Source organism: Merops nubicus, unplaced genomic scaffold, assembly GCF_000691845.1.
Source record: "Merops nubicus isolate BGI_N331 unplaced genomic scaffold, ASM69184v1 scaffold7345, whole genome shotgun sequence".
NCBI classification, from domain to species: Eukaryota; Metazoa; Chordata; class Aves; order Coraciiformes; family Meropidae; genus Merops; species Merops nubicus.
Genome location: NW_008608885.1, coordinates 20,578 through 46,220, shown reverse-complemented (window position 1 = coordinate 46,220; position 25,643 = coordinate 20,578). Strand labels below are relative to the sequence as shown.

General features: G+C 53.5%; 1 protein-coding gene across 1 annotated transcript in view; it reads left to right on the top strand.

Annotated features, from left to right (window-relative positions):
• Positions 1-848: 848 nt before the first annotated feature.
• SORL1 (sortilin-related receptor, L(DLR class) A repeats containing) overlaps positions 849-25,643 on the top strand; it is a 37,244-nt gene continuing 12,449 nt past the window's right edge. The window contains exons 1-30 of the mRNA XM_008940391.1: positions 849-962; positions 1,256-1,381; positions 2,201-2,362; positions 3,739-3,806; positions 4,149-4,329; positions 5,982-6,083; positions 6,953-7,122; positions 7,248-7,440; positions 8,398-8,515; positions 9,038-9,111; positions 10,843-10,931; positions 11,033-11,211; positions 12,458-12,644; positions 13,685-13,813; positions 14,041-14,126; positions 15,794-15,966; positions 16,192-16,323; positions 16,777-16,868; positions 17,605-17,851; positions 18,334-18,472; positions 19,060-19,233; positions 19,404-19,517; positions 20,133-20,255; positions 20,871-20,990; positions 23,340-23,465; positions 23,562-23,669; positions 23,954-24,085; positions 24,346-24,477; positions 25,181-25,315; positions 25,541-25,643. The exon at positions 25,541-25,643 is cut by the window's right edge and continues 50 nt beyond it. Of these exons, the coding sequence (XP_008938639.1) occupies positions 873-962; positions 1,256-1,381; positions 2,201-2,362; positions 3,739-3,806; positions 4,149-4,329; positions 5,982-6,083; positions 6,953-7,122; positions 7,248-7,440; positions 8,398-8,515; positions 9,038-9,111; positions 10,843-10,931; positions 11,033-11,211; positions 12,458-12,644; positions 13,685-13,813; positions 14,041-14,126; positions 15,794-15,966; positions 16,192-16,323; positions 16,777-16,868; positions 17,605-17,851; positions 18,334-18,472; positions 19,060-19,233; positions 19,404-19,517; positions 20,133-20,255; positions 20,871-20,990; positions 23,340-23,465; positions 23,562-23,669; positions 23,954-24,085; positions 24,346-24,477; positions 25,181-25,315; positions 25,541-25,643 (4,004 nt within the window). The 5' untranslated portion in view covers positions 849-872. The remainder of the gene's footprint in view (positions 963-1,255; positions 1,382-2,200; positions 2,363-3,738; positions 3,807-4,148; positions 4,330-5,981; positions 6,084-6,952; positions 7,123-7,247; positions 7,441-8,397; positions 8,516-9,037; positions 9,112-10,842; positions 10,932-11,032; positions 11,212-12,457; positions 12,645-13,684; positions 13,814-14,040; positions 14,127-15,793; positions 15,967-16,191; positions 16,324-16,776; positions 16,869-17,604; positions 17,852-18,333; positions 18,473-19,059; positions 19,234-19,403; positions 19,518-20,132; positions 20,256-20,870; positions 20,991-23,339; positions 23,466-23,561; positions 23,670-23,953; positions 24,086-24,345; positions 24,478-25,180; positions 25,316-25,540) is intronic.

Here is a 25,643-nt window from a genome sequence, read left to right as displayed (position 1 = left end):
TCCCCCGGGACAACGCTGGCACCGGGAGCTGCGGGGTCACGCCTGCCTGAGCTTCTGTTGGAAACCAGCACGTCCTTTAGGGTACAGGAGAAGCTGCCACTGAAAGGTTACTGATTCCCTGTGGCCCTTCCCTAGCTGGCTTGCATTTGAAATCACTTCTTAGTCCTTGGGTTTTGTTTTAATTCACATCGTCCCTTCCGATCCTGTTTCTCCGAGGAAGAATAAAGGGGAAAGCAACCCCTTTGGGCACCTGCATTTTGCCATGTTCAGGAGAAATGCTGCTCTATGTGGGACCATGCTGGCTCTGGGGAAGCCTTCTCTTTAACTCTTTGCTGGCCTGCAGCGAGTGCTCGAATACCTTGCTGTGGTGGCCTCAGAATCCCTGTCTCAGTGGCACTTTGTGTGATCGCCAGAGCGTTGGCAGAGGTTTCCAACCCCCATCACACTGAGAGGCCACTGGTTTGCTTGGCTGTGCAGATGGTGAGGGCTTTCAAGCAGACTGCAGGAGGATGTGGTGGCAGGATGGAGGTGCAGCAGCCTCAGGAAGCTGTTGTGGGAAGGTAAAGCCCTTAAGACACACCCAACGTGTGTGGGCATCCTGTTGCATTTTAGGCACTCGGTGCTGGAGCTGAGCTGGCCCCAGGTGTGTCCCTGAGCGTAGCCCCCAGCCCCACCAAGCTCTGAAGAGCTGGTCACACAGGGCCCTTCTGCTGTTTAACTTCTGCTGCTGGTGTGAATGTGTCTCCTTGAAGTCCCTGTGTTTCTGAGGAGGGGTGGTACGAGCTCCCCAGCTGTCCCTGCGGGCGAGGCTGTGGCTCAGGGTGCCCTTTTCCTTGGCCTTGCAGGTCAGCCTCAACGATTCCCACAATCAGATGGTGGTTCACTGGGCTGGAGAGAAGAGCAACGTGATCGTGGCCTTGGCCAGAGACAGCCTGTCTTTGCTGGGTCCCAAAAACAGCGACGTAAGTAACGCAGCCTGGCACCAGCCTGGGGCATTCTGTGCCAGGCAAGGTGCTGGCAAGCTGCAGCCTGCCTTCCTCTCTTCTGCTGGGAAGGTGAAAAAAGGGCCACGAATTGGAGTTCACAGCACAGAAAAAGAAATGTATTTACTATCCTCTGTGTTTCCACACAGGTTTGAGCCTTGAGAAGCTGGCTCAAGGCAATCTCTAAGTCTGTAGCTTTCTGAGTGTTTGCCCAGCCTGCCAGCAGAGAGCTCAGACCTCTGTGCTTCTCACACGGGGCTTCTCCTTCACAGGTTTACGTGTCGTATGACTATGGGAAGAGTTTTAAGAAGATTTCAGAGAAGTTCAGCTTTGGAGCAGGGAACAGCAGCGAGGTGGCCATCGCCCAGTTCTACCACAGCCCTGCCGACAACAAGAGGGTGAGGAGGATGAGGCAGTGGGCACTGCTGGGGTTCCTCCTCATGCCAACACTCTATTGCTGCCAGCAGTGCCCAGACACACGGTCAGAGCCAGGGCAGCCACGCCGTGCTGGCAGTGATGTACTGATGGAGCTGCTCCTTGGTGTGGCAGGAGTAAAGGTGGTGCAGTGTCAGAGCTACTGCATCCCTAGTGGCTTGTGCCACTCATGAGCTGCGTGCCCATCACTAGCATGGTTATGGACCTACAGGTGCAAAGACTTATTCCACTTTTATCTACACTGAGGTCATCATTCTCATGACTTAAGTTCTCCTAGGGTGAGGTCCTTGTCCTGCAGCAGCTGAGGCTGCCACTGACCATCCCTCTAGGTATTATCTCCAAAGCTAGGCAGGGGGAACTGGGTATATGACCACCATGACCCGCATCTGTGGGTCACGCTGAGAACCTGCCTTTGCACAGGGCAAGTGCTCACCAGGGTGTTTCTGCTGCAGCAGCAGGGAAGGACAGGCTCCTCTTGCAGGTGAGGACCAAAGGCCATTTTTGCACAGTCCTCTCACTTCCCAGGAGAGCCCCTCAGGCTGTCCTGGGGTCCCTGGGACAGAGGTGGGACATGCCAGGCATGCTGCTGTACCTCCTGCATTCAGGAGCATTGAAATGTGGCAGGAGACAGAGTGGCCAGGGAAGGGAAGTTCCTTTCCTCCAGAGTTTGCCCTCCCCAAGAGTCCCCAGGATGTGTGCCTTTGCTACCTGTAGCCTGAGCTCTCAGCTCCTGGAGGCTGACCTGCTGCTTCCCTTGTTCCTTGTTGGTCCCTCTCTTCCAGTATATCTTTGTGGATGCCTTTGTCCCATACCTCTGGATCACCACTGACTTCTGCAACAACATTCAAGGCTTCTCGATTCCCTTCAGAGCAGCAGACCTTCTCCTGCACAGCAGGAACCCCAACCTCCTCTTGGGCTTTGACAGGTCTCATCCTAAAAAACAGGTGAGCATTTCTGCTTAGCCTGGAGGGCCAGCATCCTGCCTCGACCCTGCATTCCCCCTGGCCCAGCACATGCCCCTTGCAGCATGCCAGGAGCCAGCCTGACTAGTGCCAGCACCCCGTGGGGGTGTGCTTTGACTGTCTGGGGTGCCTGATCTCACATTGCTGCACGCAGAGCCATCCCAAATTGGCCAGGACACCCCCTTCCTTGCAGCTCACACTGATTTTAGCAGAGGACTTTAGAGCCCTAATGGCTCAATGGTTGAACTTGGTGATCTTAAAAGTCTCTTCCAACCTAAAGGATTCTATGATTTCTGATCTCTGGAGTGGTAAGGATGTAGGTACCTGCAGGATGGCTCCCTTAAACATTTCCTCTCCCTTTTCCTTCATTTATGCTGGTCCTTCAGCCAGGCTGCTCTGGCCATATCGATCTGCCCAGCTCCTGAGGTCGTAACTCACCGCAGAGCACTGGCAGCTGAGGCAGGACTAACCTCTGCAGTATTTCATCCGGGCATGTGGTTTGGCTTTGGGTCTTGCATAACAAATTGCTTCTTGAAAACAAAGACTTTTTTCTCCCCTGGAGCTATTGGGTAGAGATAGTGAATAATTACAGCACCTTCAGATAGACGCAGGCAGTGGGAGCAAAACCTGGAGATGAAACCAGCATCCCTCAGCGTGTGCGTGGGGCCAGTGGAGCAGGGTGTGCCCACAGCCCACGCTGGGTTCAGCCCAGTTGCAGCAGGGTGAGTGCCAGCCTGCTGCTGATGCCTTCTCTGGGTGGACTGATGGTTGAGGCTGATATCTGCCTGGCTGTACCCACGTACCTGCAAAAAAGAGGCAAAAACTGTAGCTCGGGTGGCACCAGCGTGCTTGGGAAAAGGCAGAGAGGTTTCAGGGGCACAGGCCCTGTGAGGGATGGAAGCCACAGAGGGGCTGCAGTGCCTGGGAGCTGGTGTGTTGATGGCTGCTGCTGTTGTTGCACAATGGAAGATGTTATCTCTCCTCTCGACCTTCGCCACTAGCGCCCACAGATCTGCACCAACAGCACGTTGCTGTGCAACCACACTCCACAAGTACCATGCAAAGGTATTTCACTTCTGAGCTAGTGCAAAACCAAAGACAGTAGGAAATGGTAGGAGACTCTGGTATCAAAAGACTGTGGTAGGAGTTTTTTCCCTGTTTGGGTTACTCTCCTGCAGCTAGAAAGATTGCTGCTGTGCCAGGCAGCAGCCACATAAAAAGCCACATCCAATTAGTTCATGGTTTTTCAATAGATGCCCGTCCATCCTGTCTTTGCTTCTGAGGTTGGATCTTTCCAAGGATGGGGTCTAGTTGGTTGCCCAGTCCTACTGGCATCTCTCACCTCTTTATTGTTGCAGCTCTGGAAATCAGATGATTTTGGCCAGACGTGGATAATGATTCATATGATTTCTGAGTCTTTTTCTTGGTACGTATCACACCCATGTGTTACACCCAGCTCCTTTCTTCTCTCACTCCTCACCTCCTGCCTCATTTGTTGCCCTGTGAAAAGCACAAACCTGGGGACCAAAGCAAGCTGGAGCCCCAGCAGAGCCCTGCACCACGGGGGTGTGACACAGCAGGGTGACAAGAGACAGCCACTGACACAGTGACACAGCCACCGGGGAGTGCCCCACCTCTTGGAAGGGCTCCTGCCCCTTGTTACCTGCTGCCTTCTGCATCGCTCTGTGAATGCAGAAATAACACCCCCTTTTTTAGAAAACAAAATTTGGTGGGATAACACCCCCCTCCCCCTTTTTGTTCTTTCCAGGGGGGTCGAGCCCTACGATAAGCCCAACACGGTGTACGTCGAGCGGCACGAGCCCTCTGGGGCTTCCACTGTCATCCGCAGCACTGATTTCTTCCAAAGCAGAGAAAATAAAGAAATAATCCTGGAAGATGTTGAAGACTTCCAGCTCAGGGACAGATACATGTTTGCCACGAGGTCTGTGGTAAGTGCCACCGAGGGCGACGGTCGGTGCCTTCACCCGCTGCCACTTCGGCACGCTGGGCAGAAGTAGGTCAGGGATCCAGGGAAAACCAGGAGGCCTGGGAAGCCCGGCGAGGTGGGGGGCAGAGGGGTGGGGGTGGCAGGGGAAAGGGGGACGTGGCTTGGCAGCTGGGTGGTCAGGAGGCTGCTTGTCAGAGGGGATTACTGTCAAACGTGGACTGGGTCCAGGCAGCGTAACGTGCTCCAGCCTGGAAGGAAGCTGGGGTTTCAGTTTGCTTTCCTAGGAAAAGAAGATGCAGATGAGTGAATGTGGTCTGTGGGTCCCTCTGCAGCCAGGGCCCCCCTGTTTTTTTTTTGCAGCTGTTGGGCAGTTTCAGACAAGGCTGAAAGAAAGCTGGAAAGCATCTCTGCTATGTAGACAATGAGAGACATGGCACTGGAGGGATGCAGTCCTAGTCCTGCTACAGTTTAAGGAGCACTTTTCTTTTCAGAAGATGCTAGCATTGCTTTCCTTCCCCACTGCTGCCATTGAGTTTGTTTGAACAAGCAGCCTTTACTGTTTTGGGGTGACTGCTTGCAAAGCCTGGCAGAGTTTCTTAGGCAGTCAGCAGCAAGCATGTCACCTCTGGCCCCCCAAGTGGCCAGGGTGGTGTCCAGTGCTGCTGGGAGATGTGTTTGCAGAGTACTTTCAGTTTCTCAGGAGTCTCTCTGGCAGGTAGTGCACCCTCTAGTTCTTAGGCCCATCCCCTTGGCGCTGTGCCTGATCTGAACCCTGCTGTGGTTTGCAGAAGATTTTATCTAGGCTGGCTGTTGGTGTTGGGTAAAACGTGGGGGATGGTCTGTCTTTGTGGAGAAGCTTCCTCCAGGCTCAGGGACAACATCCTGAAAGTTTTGGGCAGGTTTGAGTCAGGACCTTTCCAAGCATGAACTCGGTTGGAGAAACTCTTGCTCCTGCTTCTGGAGAGCCTGGGGCTATGGGGGCCACTGTCATGCTTTCTCCTGCAGCTCCAGTGCCTGGCATTACATTAAACAACATCAAAACCACAGAAACACAGCAGCCTGGCTGCAAACCCTCATTTTGGAAATTGGATCTGCAGTTCTGGAACTGGTCACTTGCATCAAACCTCAACCAGAGCAGGGCTGGGGCGAGGACGGGCTGAGTGGCAGAGGACTTCTGCTCCTTTCTGTGGGAGGCACAGTTGCTTAGCAATACAGAGCCTAGGAAAAATCAGGGCGCTTATTTTTGGAGCCTAAATCTGGGTTTAGGTCCTTACCATGGGTATCCTGTATGAAATAAGCTGCCCCCAGCTTTTTACTTTTCTGGCCTCGCGCTGGCACCTTTCATTTCGCACAGATGATTAAAAATAGGGAAAAAAAGGACAGACTGCTCTACTGAAAGGGGAGGAATGAAAAGCAGCCTCCTCACTTCTGCCTGACCAGCCAGAAAGGGCACTTTCTGTCCTGGCTGAGCGCTGGCTTTGGCAATGTAAACCTGGAGCACTGCTCCCCACCTCAGTCCCAGGCAGCTGCCGCGCTTGGTCGCGCACGGGAGGGTGAAGTCCCAGGAGGGTTGGTGGGTTTCAGCTGCCTCTGGAGAGTGATTTCGGGGGTGACAGCTACTCCTGACGTGTCCCCTCCTGTGCTCTGCCCCAGCGTTTGCCAGGCAGCTCGCAGCCACCCTCGGTCCAGCTCTGGGTGTCCTTCGACCGCAAGCCGATGCGCGTGGCACAGTTCGTAACCAAGCACCCCATTAAGGTAAGTGGAGCTTCCCCAGCAGAGCTCCTCTCTCCCCTCTTTGCCAAGGATGCCTTCAGGTGTCAACAGCAGTTTTCTGCCTTTCACCAGACAGGGTGAGAGCTGGAGCAGGGAAGGGACCTTGTGTGACCTACTCGGGGCAGTTTGGCAGAGCAAAAGCTCACGTTAGAATCATTTGGTGGTTTACACAATGGTAGTTAATTCTAGCAAGTTGTGCCTGTGGAGAAATACAGGAATATGTACCTGAGAGAACCACTGGCTTCCTCCTGTGCTGGTGATGGAGGCTGGCAGGCAAACCCCAGACACCCAGAGAGAGGCTAATGATCTCAGTGCTCTGCTTTTGGGGAACCTTACCTCTTTCCCATGACTTGGGTCACTAGGCCACTGGTGCACTGGCTCCACTGGTATGGCCTGGAGCATCCATCCTCTTCACAGAACTTCAGGGGGACAGCCAGGGTCTGCAAGGAGTCTGTGAGCCATGAACCAGACCTGCTGTGGTGTCCCCAGGTTGGGAGAGGTGATGGAGAACAGTTGGGGAGAACCATGGGGGGCACTCCCAGCTTGAGATGCTCCTTACTGTGTAGTGTGCAGGCAGAGGGAGATCTGGCACCGATGGGGTTTGAGCCCAGTGCTGCTTCTGGGGCTTTGACAGTGGGTTGTGTAGGGTGAAGGATGGTGATTGCTGGAGGAGAAACAGAAAACAAAAAGCAAAGGGAAGTTAATTACTTACCAAGTAGAAAAAACACAAAGAGGTGGAAGGAAGAATAACTTCCAGCTAGCTAAGGGGAAGTGCTGAACCAACCTGTGGATAAACCCTGCTTCTGTGGCACACGTGTGAAACCTGCTTGCCTGCCATCTCCACCCCAAAGGAATATTACGTGGCCGACGCCTCAGAGGAGCAGGTGTTTGTGTGTGTCAGCCACGACAACAACCGGACCAACCTCTACATCTCAGAGGCAGAGGGCCTGAAGTTCTCCCTGTCCTTAGAAAACGTGCTGTACTACAGCCCGGGAGGAGCTGGGAGCGACACCTTGGTCAGGTACCACCATCTGAACATCAGGCAAAGGCTTGGTCGTTTTTGGCTGTTTTGTTCCAAGTATTGCCCTCAACTTGATGCCCCCCGAGGCTGCTATTCCCTGATCCCACCCTTGTCTTTCCCCCCAGGTATTTTGCCAACGAGCCCTTTGCAGACTTCCACCGTGTGGAGGGCCTGCGGGGCGTCTACATCGCCACCCTCATCAACGGCTCCTTCAGCGAGGAGAACATGCGCTCCGTCATCACCTTCGACAAGGGGGGCACCTGGGAGCTGCTGCAGCCCCCAGCACAGACACGCTACGGGGAGCAGATCGACTGCCAGGTAGCCTGGGATGGGAAAGGGGAGGGGGGTGAGGGCAGCAGAACCCCCCTGAAAAGAGCAAGGCCAAGCGCAGGGTCCTGCACCTGGGGAGGAGCAACCGACGTTCCTGATAGAGGCTGGGAGAGGACACGTTAGAGAGCAGTCCAGTGGAAAAAGACTTGGGGGTACTAGTCAATGAGAAGCTGGATGTGAGCCCCCGATGCACAGCAGCAGCCCAGAAGGCAAATCAAATCCTGGGCTGCATCCAAAGCAGCGTGGGCAGCAGATGGAGAGAGGGGATCCTGCCCCTCTGCTCTGCCCTGGGGGGACCTCACCTGGAGTCTGTGTCCAGCTCTGGAGCCCCCAGCACAAGAAGGACATGGACCTCTTGGAGCACGTTCAGTGGAGCGCCACAAAATTGATCAGAGGGCTGGAGCACCTCTCCTATGAGGACAGGCTGAGGGATTTGGGGTTGCTCAGCCTGGAGAAGAGAAGGCTCCAAGGGGACCTTATAGCGACCTTCTAGTACCTGAGAGGGGCCTACAAGAAAGGAAGGGATGGACTGTCCATGAGGGTTTGGAGGGGCAGGTTGAGGGCTAATGGCTTTAAGCTAGAAAAGGGCAGATTTAGTTTAGATGTTAGGGAAAAGTTCTTCAGTATGAGAGTGATAGATCCCTGGAATAGGCTGCCCAGACAGGTGGTGGGAGCCCCATCCCTTAGGACATTCAAGATCAGGCTGGATGAAGCTCTGAGTAGCTTGATCTAGTTGGAGATGTCCCTGCTTATGGTGGAGGGGTTGGACTAGATGACCTTTGGAGGTCCCTTCCAGCCCAGACATTCTATGATGACGATCTAAAAGAGGCTGAAGCAGCAATCCTGCCCTGAGGGAGGCCCTGCTGGCTTAGCCAGACTGGGCGGGACAGGGACATGGGCAAGCACAGGATGGAGGGTTAATACCTCTGCCTTTTGCTTTTCCAGCTCTCCCAGGGCTGCTCTCTCCACCTGGCCCAGCGCCTGAGCCAGCTGCTGAATTTCCAGCTGCGCAGGATGCCCATTCTCTCCAAGGAGTCAGCACCAGGCCTGATCATTGCCACGGGTACCTCCTTCCTTCCCCAGCCCCGCGGGGGCGCGGGCGCCTCGCTCTCGGGGTGGGAGGAACCTGGCAGTGTCCAGGTTTTGCATGCAGGTTACAAAATGCAGTTCAACTGGGCCTTTTGCTGGCCCTTCTCCACCGTGGTCCCACTGTGTGTTTTATTGAAGCACAGTGATGCAGGAAAACTTCCCCACTTGAGTCTGATCATCTTTCCTGCCACTGTCCAAGTGAAGAGTTTCTGGGACATACAGAAATTCCTGTTTGTCTTGCTCTTTTAGTGAAGAAAACATTTATACATTTTGTTTGATCATGTTTCTAGCCATACTTTTGGTTGTTTTGTTTTTCCCCAGCTGCTTTAAAAGCTTGCAATAGTCTTCCCAATATTTGCTTATGAAGGAATGAGCTTACACAATCAGCTCCTCAATCGCTGCCACTTTGCTCCCAGAGAAAAATAGTTGAGAGGCGTGGCTTTGTTTTAAGCAATTGCTTTCCATCCCTCAAGAATGATTCCTCCTGTTCTCCTAGGCTCTGTTGGCAAGAACATGGCAAGGAAGACTAATGTCTATGTCTCGAGCAGTGCTGGAGCAAGGTGGAGGGAGGTAAGGCCACTCTTCTGCTAGCCAGCTCAGCCCAGGCAGTGGTGCAGCAGGTAGGATGTTGTCAGCAGTATCAGGATGCACAGGCTCTGAGCATTAAAGATGACCTCCATGTACACATCCGTGAGCTGTAGCTGGAAGGTGCTGGGTGTCCTTTGAGACAAGGCAAAAAGGTCTTTAGATGAAGGACCAGGCTTGGGTTGGCATGGAGATGAGCCTCGTGGTGAAGGCAGTGGATTCAAATGCAGGGGAGTTCTCTCCTCTGTTTCTTTTCTTCAGCTAGCAGGACTTGCCCCAGTCTTTTTAGACAGGACTGACAGCCAAGACCTTGTATGTGTGTCTGTCTCTGGCATCTTCCAGAAAAATGGGAAGTTGCCCTTGGTTTATGGGGAGTTTGATGCTGTTTGCTAAGTGGGTGTTCTGGTCTGTGGCAGTATTTGTGGTCTGCCTGTGCATTCTGCTGTGAGTGTAATATGGTGTTTTGACATCTGCAAGCTATTTAATCCTGTGAATTAAACAGCCTCCTTTTCCTCCTGCAAGAGCCCTGTGGTCTGGGTTAAGGTCTGGGCAGCTGCAGCGGCCATGGGGACACGCCACGGGTCTGGCTGCTGCTAAAGACAACTGTGGTTCAGAGGCTGACCCTGGCTGAGAGCAGACACCCCTGAAATTCAACTGGGGAGCAGCTGTGGAGACCCACTGGTTCTCTCTTTGGGAGCACCCCAGCAAGACAGGAGCACTCACGGATGGGGAAGGGTGTTTGAAAGCTGAGACTTTCAGGTGCCACCCTCCCCTGGCTCGCAGGCAGGTTTGCAATGCAGTGAAAAGATGCCAGGGAAGCGTTGACCCGTGGTTAACCACACTTATTCAGGGCCTTTGTGTCACGAGCAGAGGTGCAGAATGACCCAGCAGTGCAGTTCCTCAGCTGAGAAGCAGTAACACAACTCCCTCGTCTTGGCTTTGGCAAGCAGCAGGCTGGGAAGCTCATGGCTCTCCGGGTCGCTGGTATGATCTCACAGCACAGAAAAGAAAGGAACAATACATCCAGTGGCCTGTGTGAGAACGTCCCCAAGTGCATTAGGGCGTCCTGTGAGCAGAGTCAGGCACGTATGTGCTTCCTATTTCCAGTCTGAGCCACGCTGGGCTCCCCAAAAAGGGGAGTAAAGGTGATTTTGTGTTGGTGGTCGCTAAACAGAGCTGGAGACGAGCATGAAATACAAGTTTCTTTCCACAGGATGAACGTATGAACTGTCTCTGGGCCTTGTTTCTGCATGCCATGGCTCCACTTCTCTTTGAGTGTTCAGAAAAGCTTCCAGCCTGAGAACCAGCCCTTACCTGCAGCCCCAGGAGGGTGGCGAGTCCCTGCCGAGCGCTGGGCAAGCCTCGCAGTCGTCACGAAGCTGTGGGCTGAGAGGGGGAGTCAGGGACTCTGGTTTCATATAACAGCACTTTTTCCATGGATTTCTTTCCCTGCACTCAGCACAGGAGGAGCAGAGTCTAGGGTGCAGTGCTGCACTTACACACAGCCATACATTTAGGGAAACTGGGCTCGCTGCTCTTGTCTACAGGCATTGGCCCATAAACACTTGAATCTCTGGTGCCTCCAGAGGCTCAGCTCAGGCAGCCCAAAACATTAGCTGGGGTCAGGCAGCATTTCTGACAAGGCATGCTTTCCAGCCAAGCCTCTCTTCATCCAGCACAGCTCTGATGCATCCCTTAGCACTGTTTCTCTTCCAGGCTCTCTCTGGACCCCACTACTACACCTGGGGCGACCACGGTGGCATCCTTGTGGCCATCGCGCAAGGCACCGAGACCGACCAGCTGAAGTAGGTGGAGGGCAGGGGATGGCCTCTGTGCTGGGGCCAGGAGAGTGCCCTGCAGGGGGCAGGGCCTGCCCCAGGCAGCTCTCCCAGTCTTCTTTCTCCAGGTACAGCACAAACGAAGGGGAAACCTGGAAGACGTTCACCTTCTCGGAGAAGCCGGTGTTTGTGTACGGCCTGCTCACCGAGCCCGGGGAGAAGAGCACCATATTCACCATCTTTGGCTCCTACAAAGAGAACGGCCACAGCTGGCTGATACTGCAGATCAACACCACCGACGTGCTGGGTAAGGGGACAGGACCCCAGGCTGCACAGCCTGCCCCCCGAGCACCCCTGTGTCTGCAAGTGAGACCTTGACGTGCCCTCTCTGGGGAGGTGAGAGCGAGGAGGGGATGCAGGAGAGGTTTTGGGAAGCCCAAAGTGACCTGGAGACCTCAGGCTACAAGCCAGACCATTTAGTTGCCTAAGGCTCTTAGATTCACACTGACAAGCACGGGAAGTTGGGCATCTAAATATTAATTGGGTGCCGAAACACCTCACCTTTTTTTTTTGCTCTTGCTTTCTGTGCTGTTTTCCAAAAGAGGCCCTGGAGAGAAGCCCTCAAGTCCCCTTAGCAACAGACTGACCACAGAGGGCATCTCCTGGGGTACTACCATCCATGGTGGGGTGCCCTGTCCCTCGTGGACACCTCTGCTGGAGGCACTCACATCCCCTGTGCTCTCCCTGTATCCCCTCACTCCTCACTGAGGAATTTGTTGAAAAGGAAAGGGGAAAAAAAAAGTCCTTCTGAAGGCTTGTGCCTATGAATGTTTTATGACCCATTTCAGCTTTGATTGCGAGGCAGCGTTTTAATCAAAGAGCCGTTAAACCCAGCAGAGGAATTTGCTTGACTAAAATTTATAACCCATTCCCTTGACGTTTTGTTAGAAGGGGATCTGTTTGGTAACCAGAACGACTTCATTTAAAATGAAGCCTGGCAAATACACTGTCACCACAGCAGAGCTGCTTGCTGCCTCCTGTCACCGAGTGCCTGAGCTGAAATGCTGTCTGCTTTGCCTTGTCTTTTGAGGCAGGGATAGAGCCTTGCAGTCAGGGGGAAAACTACTCTTTTTGTGCCAGGGGAGGGTGGTGAGGGGGAAGGGGCAGTGGGCATTGCTGTGGCGTGGGGCTGGGTGCCAGCACACCCGCCCTCATTACAAGCATCCTGGACTCAGTGCCATGATGCCACTAGCCATGGTGAAAGGCTAAGGTCAATGCAGCCTCCTCGGAGGCTGGGCTGGCTGCTCAGAGCCTGTGGCACCCCCCGTGAGGCCTTCTGCACCTCATCTGAGAGCAAGGCTCTCTGTGTCCCCCCTCATCCTTGGTGCATGGCACTGGCACAGGACCCGGCGCCGCGCTTCGCACATCGCTGCTGAGCACACATCAACAGCACTGACCAAGGGACATCTGCAGCTCCCTTGCTTTTAAACCCTTGGTCTGGCATGCTGCAAGGACCACGTCTTTCTTTACCCCCACCTTGTTGCTTCTCTTAGGGGTCCCTTGCACAGAAAATGACTACAAGCTGTGGTCCCCCTCCGACGAGCGAGGCAACGAATGCTTACTGGGGCATAAAACAGTTTTCAAAAGGAGGACTCCTCACGCGACCTGTTTCAATGGGGAAGATTTTGACAGGCCTGTCATGGTCTCCAACTGCTCTTGCACAAGGGAAGACTTTGAATGGTAAACACCAATTAATTTATTTCAGTGTGGATTGTAAGTCTGAGATAAATATCTGTGACCAATCGCTCAAAGTGAACAAACATCCAATTTACTTAGCTCTGTGTATGGCTGCTTGATTTTATAGCAAAGAGGCAACTAAATAGACTGAAAACATCCTTTCATTAATAAGGGGGCATGAGACTTAATTAATGTCTTTAGAGCCTTTTGGGAGCCTCTGAAAGGTTCCACAGATGAAGAAAGTATTGTTAGTCCATCACCTTTCAAACGATGGTGGACAGTTTCCCATCACATACAGAGATCCTCCACTAGAAACCTTACTGACCCTTTAGCCACAGGGCTGCACTTGGCCCTGCTATATCATTTTATCTGAAATTTGCACATGACTGACCCTACACAGCTCTCAGGATTAGCAAAGATGCTCTAGAAATCTATTGCAAAGGTTTGGGGTTAGAAAGCGAACTGCTTTTCAGGGACTGGGCTTTCATCAGAGCTCACAGGCTGCTCAAATACCAGTACACACAGCTAAGGGCAGGGGTGCAGACATGCCTGTCCAGTGCTGAGGCTGAGACTGAGTCTGGCTCATCATAAGCAGACTGGTGGGATCCAATTCCTGCCTCAGAATCACAGCCTTGGGCTCCCTGCAAAACCCAATTGATGTAACCTGTTCCACGGCATTTTCCAAAGACCTGGTGCCCTGTAACTCCCATTTTACTGACAGGAAAAGCCAAGAGAGACCAGTGACCTAAGCTGGCAGGAGAACTGAGGCTTGTGGCCAGGTTGTCAGGGCACACTGCCTCACCTGCCCTAGTCTGCTCAGCCACTAGCAAGCTTATGTGCAAAAATGTTCTTGAAACAACCTCAAGGCAGAAGCTGTCTGGCTATAAGATAATATTATGCAGCTAAACACCAATAATAAATGAAATGGACTTCTGAGATGCTTTGAGGTCTTCAAACTTCTATGCAAAACAGAACAATAATACAGTATGGCTGCATTTTTTCCTTCTCTCCCACCCCTCCTTACATCTTTCTTCTCCTTGCAGTGATTTTGGCTTTAAACTGAGCGACGACTTGTCCTTAGAAGTTTGTGTCCCTGACCCTGAATTTGCTGGGAAACCCTACGACCCACCAGTCCCTTGCCCTGTTGGCTCAACTTACAAGAAGACTCGAGGGTATGTGTTTGACTTGGGAGGGGAACTTGATCTTCCAAACACTGGGATTATCCTAATGGTGATTAAAAAAAAACCCTCAAACCACCACAAACCACACACCCAAACGCTCCATGAGTGGCAGTCAACATAGCCATGCTCTGCAACTCAGCACTGCTGCTGCACGTGGGAGCACGTTAGGTTATTTCATTTACTCCATGACATAAACTGCCTGGCTGTGTATGTTGCAGCTACCGAAAGATCTCTGGGGACACTTGTACAGGTGGAGACATCGAGTCGCGGCTCGAAGGGGAGCTGGTGCCATGTCCACTAGCAGGTGAGTACCATAGCATGGCTTCAGGCACAAGGACTTCATCCATAAAGCCTTTGGCTGGGGCTTGAGGGACCATGTACAAGTTCCTAGAGGGCTCTCAGACAAAACCTATGACACAGGAGCTGGAATGCCTCTGTTGGTTATAAATCCATCGTGTTCTGTCCTACCCAGGGCCTGGAGAGCTTCTGAGGGATCTCAGGTGCAGGTTCAGAGCCCTCTTTGCTCAGAGGAGTCAGAGGAGGCTGGAGCCTTCAGAGCAAGCTGCAGGCAGGAACCCTCATATTCTGGTCATGTCCTCGCCTGTAGCTGGCTTGAACCCAGACAGAAAGACAGGAGTGAGGTCAGAGAGACCCCATCCTGGAGACACCCTCAGGAAGGTACCACCCTGAGATGGGCCACCATATGCAGCTGAACGATGGCTATTTGGGGCCAGATCAGGGCAGAGACTGCCCTTGAGTCCTCACGCCCGTGCCTGCCAGACTTCGCCTCTGTCCTTATTTTCTCCTCTCAGACACACAAGGCACTGAAATGGTCTCGTGCTCCTGCACTGCCCAAGTTATTTGCATTCTGCTCATTACAGCTTTAATTTAATCTGCCGTCACGAGCTGTGTGATTAGCATGCTGCTGCAGAGCAGCTCGGGAGCAAGCCTCAGACAGGGAAGAGGCTCGGGCAAGGGCTGGGGTGGCTGAGCTGGTGCTGCAGGCAGGGCGAGCCCGGGGCTGTGCCTGAGCAGAGCCACAGGGCTGCAGAGCAGCCAGCCCCACCAGCGTGAGGCTTCCCTGCACCATCCTGAGATGTTTCAGGGTGCAAAAGGTGTCAAACAGCCCAGCGGGTGCCGGGGAAGCGTTCCCTCTGCTGGGAGTCCTGCCAATGCTGTGCTGAGTTTTCCTCCTCGTTCAGAGTGTGACAAGTTATTCACCCCTCGGAGCCCTCTTGAGCTATTTGGAGAGCTGTGTTAGTCATGCTGGGAAGGGCCCTGCTGACTGAAAAACAAACCTGCAGTCCCCACCAGGCTGGCCTTTGAAGTGCCATGTTCCCAGAGTATTTGCTGATGGCCTTCAGATCCGTGTTGGCTTGCACCATGGTAACACTCCCCTGCACAGGATCTGCTCCGTATCTCCCTATGATCTCACTAGGGATGCACAGCCAGAGTTACTTACTGACATTAGCTGTACTCATTAATAGCATTATTAGACTTTACCAGTAGTGTGCTAACGCTCGGGAGACTTTGTCCCAGACCAGGATCCCTTTACACTGGAATTGGTGCAATTCAGAAACTAAACTGCTCTGGGATATCCCCTGGGGTGCCCATGTCCTGTAGGACTCCCACCGTTACATCACTCCCACCTTTTTAAAGAGATTTCTGAGGTACAGGAGGTCAGTATATGGTTTCTAGCAGGTGGTATGCTGATGTGGGAAAGGAAGGGGTCATGATGGGTTTTGTGGTCCCAACATCCTCCTGACCCCTGGGACAAACAAGGGCTGCAGTGTGTTCACATAACGCTATTAGCCTAATCCCACTGAGACAAAGGGCCTTTGCCTCCCTTAGCTGAGATGCTAAAACACGAAGTCAGGGGTAGGAAAAAAAAAATACCTGGCTTTCTTTTTGCCCCTTGAGCAGCCTGAGCCATCGGGAGCCATCTAAACCAAGTCTCTCCTGCTCTTGCAGAGGAGAACGAGTTCATTCTCTACGCCACCCGCTACTCCATCCACCGCTACGACCTCGCCTCCGGCGTCAGCGAGGAGCTGCCCCTGGCTGGGCTGAGGGGGGCTGTGGCCCTGGACTTTGACTACGACCACAACTGCTTGTACTGGGCTGATGTCACTCTGGACATCATCCAGGTGAGCCGGGGAGCTGGGAGGATGCTGCAGTGCTGGTCCCCCCTCCCATCGCCGCCTCGCACCAGGGGTGGGTCTTGCACGCACGCCCCAAAAATACTGATGTTTAGCTTGGGTTCTCCTCCTCCTCCCTGTGTCTGTCACAGCCTGCCTCGCACACCCGATTGCCCTCACCATGAGGCTGACAGAGTTCCTCATCTTTTATTCTGACTTTGTTTTCTTTTTCAGCGTCTTTGTCTCAACGGCAGCTCTGGGCAAGAAATCATCATAAGCACCGGGTTGGAAACAGTGGAAGCTTTGGCCTTTGAACCTCTCAGTCAGCTGCTGTACTGGGTCAACGCTGGGATTCCCAAAATTGAGGTACAGCTATGCCCCCCTGAGCTACAAAGAGGTGGATTGGGTTGGTGTATCTTTGAATTGGCTGCAGCCCTGAGATCTCATTGCTGATGGGGTGTTGCTGAACGCTGCCCCTCAGCCCACTTCAGGGCATGATAACATTCAGCCCTGAGTCCTTAAACCGAGGTCAGTTTGTGAGGCCAAATCTTGCTGCAGGAATGGGGGGATAGAGCAGCATCCCTGCTGGGGGGGATAGAGCAGCATCCCTGCTGGCGTGGGACACGGGCAGAGCGCTGTGGCAGCGGCTGTGCCCGCTCGGTCACACACAGATAGCAGTGAATACATCTGCCTCTTATCACCTGCCTCACAGGAACTCTGCCCACGGCAGCTGCAGTTACCTGCCCCAGATCTCACACAGCTTTAACCAGGACAGTTCCCTCCATACTTCCCCCAGTAAACACACCCCTCCTGTTCTAGGTTGCCAATCCAGACGGAGACCTGCGGCTTACCGTCCTCAATGCCTCGATACTGGAGCGACCCAGAGCCCTTGCTCTGGTTCCCCGAGATGGGTAAGAGCAAGCACCCTAAGCAGCTGGTTCCTGTGGTGTTCCCCAGGGGAACTGTGCTGGTACAGACCCTGACTGCTACACTCTGAGTGGTGAACATGAGGGAGGTGCTGCATGGAAAGCTTTGTGAGGCCTGGCCCTGAAGGGTGTTATAGGGGAGACAAGAGCAGTGATGGGCAGCATAGCAGAGTACACCTCACAGTCCTGCCCTGTGGAACCCCCTCTTGCCATCACAGGCCCTGCTAAGCCACCAGCTGCCTCAGAGCAGAGCTCACAGACTGTTTTTTTCTTTCAATTTCTGCTCATCTATATCTACTAGTAAATAACTTTCCCTTCTGGTAAAACTGGTTGGTCTGGGCAGTGAGGAAAGCTGCAGTGAGTGATGCATGAGAAATTAAGCCACACTCAAATTCAAGAGCAAATGCAAGTCAAAGTCTTTCCAAGAACGGGTTTGCTGTGGCTGCTGGGCTGCAAATGTAGTGCTGACAGACATGCCCTGCCTTCAGCCACGTGTGGTGACGCCAGGCAGTTCAACACAGGGTAACCTACAGCTCAATAAGCCTCTCTGCTGCTTGCAGATCTGCCAGAGGGACTCATTAGAATTGCAAAGAGCTTTTCCAAAGGCTTGTCTGGCAAGAGATATGGAATGTAAAGTATTCAAACCTCTGCTTCAGAAGCCTGTTTCCTTTTGATGAGCCGTTTTGTTACGACTTCAAGTCATCTCTCTGCCTGCTGTCAGGTTGATGTTCTGGACAGACTGGGGAGACTCCAGAGCTGGCATTTACAGAAGTGACATGGATGGGTCATCAGCTGGGTGCATCGTTTCGGAGGGCGTGCGGTGGCCCAATGGCATTTCTGTGGATGACCACTGGATCTACTGGACTGAAGCCTACATGGACAGGATCGAGAGGGTGGATTTCAATGGGCTGCAGAGATCCGTGATCCTGGACAGCCTGCCTCACCCCTATGCTATTGCTGTATTTAAGGTATGCCTGGGGCAGCTCATTTCCAGTCACTGTGCTTTTCCATAGCATGCAGGCTCAGAGGTGGTTGTGCAGCTGGGGTGGGCAGCAGAAGGGCGTGGAGCTCGCTAGATCCAGAGGGTCAGAGGAGGTGTGATGCTCGCTTTATTTCTGCTCCTGGCACGTTCCCACAAAGCCCCAACATGAGCAGGCAGTTGCAGCTGAACCTGGGACCAACGTGCAAGAGGCAGGCAGCTTTCCCCATCAGCTGCACTGCACTGCCTACCCCAGGTTGTTTACCACTCTGCAGATGTGACTGCTGCTTCGATTCCTCCTCAGATCCCAGCTCAGGTCTTCCTCTTCTTCCTCCCCTGGGGCTAGGGAGACTTAGAACTCTGGGTTGCCCTGTGCATCCAGGCAGTCAGGGTGGCTCAGTGCAGGTAACTGCTGACAAGCACAGTCTGGCAGCAGTGCTGCTCATGCTAAGAGCAAAGTCTGTGTTTCAGAATGAGATCTACTGGAACGACTGGTCACAGCTGAGCATTTTCAGAGCATCCAAAACCAGTGGCTCAAGAATGGAGATCTTAGTCGGCCGATTAAATGGGATCATGGATATGAAGATCTTTTACAGAGGAAAGACAACAGGTAACCACATGAGTGTGCAGATTTTTTCCTGAAAATTCCACAAGTTCTGAGGCCATCCTGGTTCACATTTCATGAGCCTCAGCAGATCCCAGGTCTTGCAGGGTTAGAAGCATTCAGGCACCATCAGAAGGGATAGGTTTCATGAGCAGTGTACTCTGAGTTTTGGCTGCCAGGAGAGGTACTCCCCATCAGGGAGAGAGCCTTTCTATGCTAAGTGCGATATGGAGGGGAAAGAAATAGGGTCTTGGAGCTGCACCAGCGTTGTCCTCCACTTAGTCATCCATCTGGGCTACACTAAGGTAGTGGCAGCCCCTGCATGTTGAATGCACTGAAGGGGTTGGCTTCATTTTCAGATGGATCTAAGACCATCAAAGGGCTTTGCCAGTCAGCAGCCTGCGACAGACTGGGAGGACCTGTAAAGCTCTCGATCTCCCTGGAGCAGATAGCTCTGGGCATTTCTAAGGCAGAGCTGGCTCCTGATGGGGGTCTGAACCCAAAGCCTGGGATAGCAGGTGGAATTGGGCTTCCTGCCCTGTCTCCAGCCCTCTGTCCTGACAACATCCCCTTCCTCTCTGCCCTCACACCAGGGGAGAACGCCTGCATCACCAAGCCCTGCAGCCTCCTCTGCCTGCCCAAGTCCCACAACGGCAAGAGCTGCAAGTGCCCCGAGGGGGTGTCCAGCACTGTGCTGCCCACGGGGGAGGTGAGGTGTGACTGCCCTCATGGCTACGTCATGAAGAACAACACTTGCATAAAGGAAGGTAAAACCACGCTCGGGTCTTGCTGCTGCTTTGAGAGGAGTTAGCTGGCATTGTGAAAGGTCAGCACAATCTTGCTGCTGCCCTTGGGGCGAGGAAGAGTATGGCCTGTCTTGTGAAGGCACCGTGCCATGCCTCATGCCAGCTTGGTTTTGTTTTCCCTTTTGCATCAGAAAACACGTGTCTGCCGAACCAGTACAGGTGCTCCAATGGGAACTGCATCAACAGCATTTGGCAGTGTGACAATGACAATGACTGCGGGGACATGAGCGACGAGAAGAACTGCCGTGAGTGTCCTGGGCTGGTGTCCTCCCATCCAAATTCAGATGGCTGCTGCGTTGGCATTGCACCTGGGCTGATGGCATATGCTCCCTCTTAGTGATGGAGGCCAAGAGGTGCTCTGGGGGTGCATCTCATCCCCTCCTTTGGCAGACATCCTAAGCCGGTCAGATGAGTTATGTCCTTCCAGGGCTGTTATTTCCCCCTTGACCAGTGCAGGTGTGTCTAAAATTCAGTGAGACTGATGCCAGCTCTCAAGTAAGGGCATGTGTTGGTCTCTTGCAGTGCTTGCCTTCTGAAGCTAACCAAGGGCACAGGCAATGCTGTGGAGAAGAGTGCAGCTAGAATGTGACTTTGTCTGCATGGTGTGGACGTGTGCCTCTTGTTGAGCTGATCCCCAGCCAGACAGCTCACCCCTCTGTGCTCTGCTTTATGTGGAGTGCCTAACAATGACCATACAATAACACTAACTCAGGCTGCATCGAGCAAAGCTCGCAGGGTTCTGTCCCTCTCCCTTCACTCCCCTGCACCGGGTGCACATGGGCAGCAGAAGCCTTTCTCTCACCACCACCTTACCCTCTTCCTCCTCCTCCTCCTCCTCCTCTCCCTCCCTGCTGTGTTAGCCACCACCGTGTGCGACCCCGACACCCAGTTCCGCTGCCAGGGCTCGGGCACCTGCATCCCCCTGTCCTACAAATGTGACCTGGAGGATGACTGTGGGGACAACAGCGACGAAAGTCACTGTGGTGAGTGCCCTCACTCAAACCCCTGTCCCTGTCCCTGCTCAGGGGTGGAAGCCCAGCAGTGTTTTGGGGCAGAGTGCTACTCGTAGGTGCTGTAAGACAGTGCTCCACTAGATCCCCCTGTTTATCCTGCCTACCAGCCACCTCCTCCTGTCGTTTACTGGGTAATGAGGGGACAGAAAGAGAGATCAAGGCCATGTGCTGGTTCTCTCCCCTCACTGCGACCTGGCAGAAAGACTCCTGTGCCATTATCATCCAGCTCTCCCACTCTGCTCCTTGGGTACTCCTGTGACCTGAAGCCAAGTATTTGGCAGAGGTTATGAGCTGACTGTGGGCACCTGTCCAGCAAGTGCCCCAGAGGCATGGGTTGCTCAGTAGTGCCATGTTTGTGGGCATCCACCTCCAGGTTAGCCGTTTGGAAGGGTGGGCATGGTGAACTGGGGGAGAGAAGAGGCTGGTAAACAGCTGAGCAGTAGCTCTTGGTCATTCAGGACTAGGGACCAGCAGGAAAACACGCCTTCCAGATGAGTCTGCTTTGCAGGGCTGTCGAGTCTGTCAGCCCTGAGCTATCAGCCTCCTCTCCTCCAGAACATCTGAAGTGTGTGTGCTTGTTTGCAGAGGCTCACCAGTGTAGAAACGATGAATTCAGCTGCAGCTCAGGGATGTGCATTCGTCTCTCCTGGATGTGTGACGGTGATAACGATTGCAGGGACTGGTCTGATGAAGCCAACTGCACTGGTAAGCACTTTGGTGTGATTAAAAACCTTCTGTTGCCAATATTCCTTACTCACAGCCCGAGGAGCTGTAAGACATCAGCCAAAGTCTTGTGCCTCAGTTTCCCTGCTTGTTAGCTGAGCCCCCCAGCAGGGCCAGCCAGGCAGCCTGCAGCTCAGGATGAGGTGATGCAATGCTCCAAAAGCAAAGGGTTTCTTTCCTCCAATGCCTTCAACAGGCCTTAGGGCTTGCTGTGAGTTTGCTGACAGCTTTGCAGTACTCACATAGTGATCCAGCTTTGCTCTTTCCTTACAAGATTGCCCAGACAGGTGAGCCTTGCTGTGGTGGCCACAGTGCCATCCAGCTTCTGTGTGCCAGCTGGTGGTGGCCGTGCCTTTGAAGCAAAAAGGGCTCCCTTGTTGCACACAGGCAGCAAACAGGCCACTGTGCACTGATGGCATTTCATTGCTTGAATTCTGACCATTTTTCCTGTCATTGGATACATTGCAAAAATGTTCTCTGCACAACCCACTGATCTTGAAGGAGAGGCAGATTTAGTTTGGGAAGTGGCTCCTCTTTGGAGCAGCCTCACTTTGCTCCGTGGGTTTGGAAATCTAAAGAGTGTGTCATGAACCTGTGCTGAGATGTGGAAGATCTGCTCTTGTTTTCACTTATAACTCATATTGATGCAGCCTGGTTGCCAGAAACAGTACTGTTCCCATGCAACAAGTCCTACACCCCTGAGCCTCATTCTCCATTTGCAACTGAAAGCCACAACACTCAACTGTCCTTAGCACCACAGTGTAAAACTGATCTTCCTCAGCAGTCTCCTGAGGTTTACACCCTGTCAGACAGAGCCTTCATCTCATTGGAAAAGCCAACAGATAACGATGTGTTGGTCTTTTCTATTCAAAACAAACAAAACCCACAGCAGAACTCAGCCAAAAACCCAGACATTTGCATGGGAAGAGAGCTCTGAGAATAGGCAGCACTTCGGTGAAAGATTGTGTAAGATTGTACTTGTAAAGCATTACAGAGGGTATTTAAAATAAAAGCAATGGTTGCCAGGCCACATGGCTGAGATCAGCCTGTCAGGGAGCTGAGGGGCTGGGAGAACCACCAGAGCCCCTGGGAATACCTGAGCTGCTTTGCTCCAGCTGCAGCCCTGGAGCCCCTGGGACTGGCAGAGGGGCTACCTGCTGTTGGGGGGCTCTGGCACAAGTATCCAGGAGATCCCTTCCAGGCCTCTGAGCCCCTGTGTGTTCACCCCCCGTGGCATTTGCCCTGCCTTGAGCATGCAGGGCTTTTAGCATGGCACTGGGGATCCTGGTCGTTAGTATTCTGAGTGTGTGGCTAAGTAAGAAGGTTTAATTTATATTGGCATCACTTATCTCTTGTATGAGTTTCTCTAGAGAAAATTACTCAGGAAAGGAGCCTACTTCAAAAAAAGCATATCAGGTTTGTAAAGCCTAAAGTTGAAATTATCTAAGAGGATCACAATTATTTGAGAAACATTTCATCTGACTTCACCGGCTGCAATTATTGCTCTTATCTAAAATAATTACATTTCATGCTGAATACCTAATAGAATATTACTGCCACAAGACTGTAGTATTTTGAAATCTCTGCAAGTACATGTCACTCGCTAACCTAAAACTCAGTAGCATGCAATTTAATTAACCTGAACACTGCTTTTCTTCTCAATAACGACGAGTGCTCTCCTGGCTGAAGAGCAGCATTTGTCTCTAAAGTGACAACATAGACTAGGCTTCAACCAAGATATCCCACAGGCTTTTTTCCCTTTATCCCACATGATATTTTCATGACAGCAGCCTAAGGAAAGCCAAGGCCCTACTCCCACAGGAACCCAAGGAGAATTGCATTTCTAATTTGCTTTGGCAACACAGGAAGCCTCGCCTGCCTCAATGTAAGGCTGTCTCTGAGTCTGTCCTGCCCTGCACGGGGGTCCCTGCCACTCTGCCAGAGCTTGCTTGCTCCCTGTGATGTTTTTTGCCATCTCTGGCAAGATGCCACCACTGTCACCTTTGCCCACACATACACACACACCAAGAACTGACATCAAAGAGGCTCATGACTTTGGGAGGGCTCTATAAGCTCTGAAAGGCATCCCTGAGGTACAGCAAGCTTGTGAGCAAGGACAGCATGGAGAGGAAAAGACCATGCAGTGACCCAGGGAGGACCTGCACTCCCGACAGCCTCTTTCCTGGGGCCCACAGAGCTTTGCTCTGTCCCCCTTGTGCCCCGGAGCCGTGCTCAGAGCCGGGGCGGGCGGGTGGAGCAGGGGTGCGTGGCAGCTCGGTGGGGAGACGGTGGGTGCCCCGTGCTCAGGAGCACCCCTGGCTCTGGTTTCAGCAGTATATCACACCTGTGAGGCCTCCAGCTTCCAGTGCCAGAACGGCCACTGCATCCCTCAGCGCTGGGCCTGCGACGGCGACGCCGACTGCCAGGACAGCTCCGACGAGGACCCCGCCAGCTGCGGTAACTGACCCCACGGGGCGGGGGGGGGTCACCACGAAACCACCCAAATCACCCTGCCCCAAACCCACGTGACCTCCACCTAACTGTGAATTTCAGAAAAGAAGTGCAACGGCTTCCAGTGCCCGAATGGCACCTGCATCCCGACCAGCAAGCACTGCGACGGCGTCAACGACTGCGCCGACGCCTTGGACGAGCAGCACTGTGGTGAGCACTGGGGCCACGGGGAGCTGGCAGGGACCCTGCAGCCAGGGCTGGCAGCCTTCACCCCCTGCCCAAGCCTGGGAGAAAAGCCCTGGTGAGATAATGGGAAAGCCTTAGTTAGCATTCACGAGCCCCCAGGGAAATGGGCCGCTCTGCGGGCGTCAGCAAGAGGCGAAGCGGGCAGGGCTGCCTGTGGTGGATGGGGAGGACGTGCTGGCAGAGGAGCTGCATTCAGGGAGGTGGCCGAACTCTTCCTGGTGCCTGTGCCAAGCCTCCTGTTTCCCCAGAACCCCTGTGCACTCGCTACATGGATTTCGTGTGCAAGAACCGGCAGCAGTGCTTGTTCCACTCCATGGTGTGCGATGGCATCATCCAGTGTCGGGATGGATCAGATGAAGATGCCAACTATGCTGGCTGCTGTAAGTGTGAGGATACTGTGCATCTTGGCAAAAGGAGGGTCAGCTAGGGAGTGAAACCAGAGGCATTGAGAGGAGAGTGTGTTCCCCAGGGTACCAGCAAGTTCCAGACCTCCTAAGAGGTGGCTTTGGGCTGTAGTCCTCTGCTTATAAATCCATGATTGCCTCTGAGCATGCTCCTTCCTTCCTCCTCAGTGATGAGCTTCCCTCAAGCCCTTAGTCTTGACACTAAACCTCTGATGTCTCTCTGTGCTGCCCTGCAGCCCAGGACCCCGAGTTCCACCGGACCTGTGACCAGTTCAGCTTCCAGTGCCAGAACGGCGTGTGCATCAGCCTGGTGTGGAAGTGCGACGGGATGGACGACTGTGGAGACTACTCTGATGAAGCCAACTGTGGTGAGCAGTACCTCAGGGTCTCCTGTCACCATAGCTCCACCCTCCTCTGAATTTCAGGAGCACAGGGTACTGGCTTCTTCATGTTCTACATGGGCACTCCTGTATATGTACGTATATGGGTGTGTGTAGCATTCCACTTGCACCTTGCAGAGGGTCTTCCATGGAGATCAGTGTCATTTTCCACACATTGCAACTAGATAAACTGAAGCAGAATGAAAAATCCGACGCGGCTGGCACATCCCATGCTTGACTAAGTCATATGTGACCACATTTACTCCACAGATTCCCAGCCTAAAGCAGGCAGCAGCAGTTTTCAGCCAAACTCAATATTTACCGCTGTTCCCTGGGTAGCTGTGGGAGCTGTACCAAGCCAGACAAAGCAGCTGTGTCTTCATTTCAGGCTTGCAGGGTTGGCTTCTCCCTTTCTGCCATGCTCTGTCTGAATTTTGCTGTCAGCTCTGGTTCTGCCATGATAGGCAGTATCTGGCCATGAAGCACCCAGCACACTGGTGTAATAGTGAGGCTAGTGAGGGCTGTGAGCAATGGGGATGCTGGAGATGAAGAGAAAGGACCCTGCGGTGCTGCTCCGGCAGATAGTGATGCTCTTGGAGCCAGCCACAGCCTGGCCTGAGACATTCCCCCACCTGAGCTGTGCTGAAGTCTGATGAGACAACCCTGAGGCTTACAGGACTCTTGTTGTCAGAAAACCCAACTGAGGCCCCCAACTGCTCCCGGTACTACCAGTTCCAGTGTGGGAATGGGCACTGCATCCCCAACCGCTGGAAGTGTGACGAGGAGAACGACTGCGGGGACTGGTCGGACGAGAAGGACTGTGAGGGTAAGGGCACACGGGAACCCTGGGCTGGGAACCCCAACCCGAGGCTGGGCTGTGGCACCCCGATGAAGAGCCCTGCAGCCACAATGCAGATGGAAACGTCGGGCTCGTGACGCCTCGCCCGCTCCCCACTTCTCCCTGCTGCTAGCAGCCCTGTGCGCTGGCGCAGCTCCCAGCCCGCGGGCAGGAGCAGGGGTCTGGGGGCAGCTCTGAAGGGTGTGTTTGCAGGTTCTCCAGTTCATCCCCTTCCCACCTCGAGCCCAGCAACGTGTTCACCCAATCGCTTCCGCTGCAACAGCGGCGCCTGCATCGTCAACAGCTGGGTCTGCGA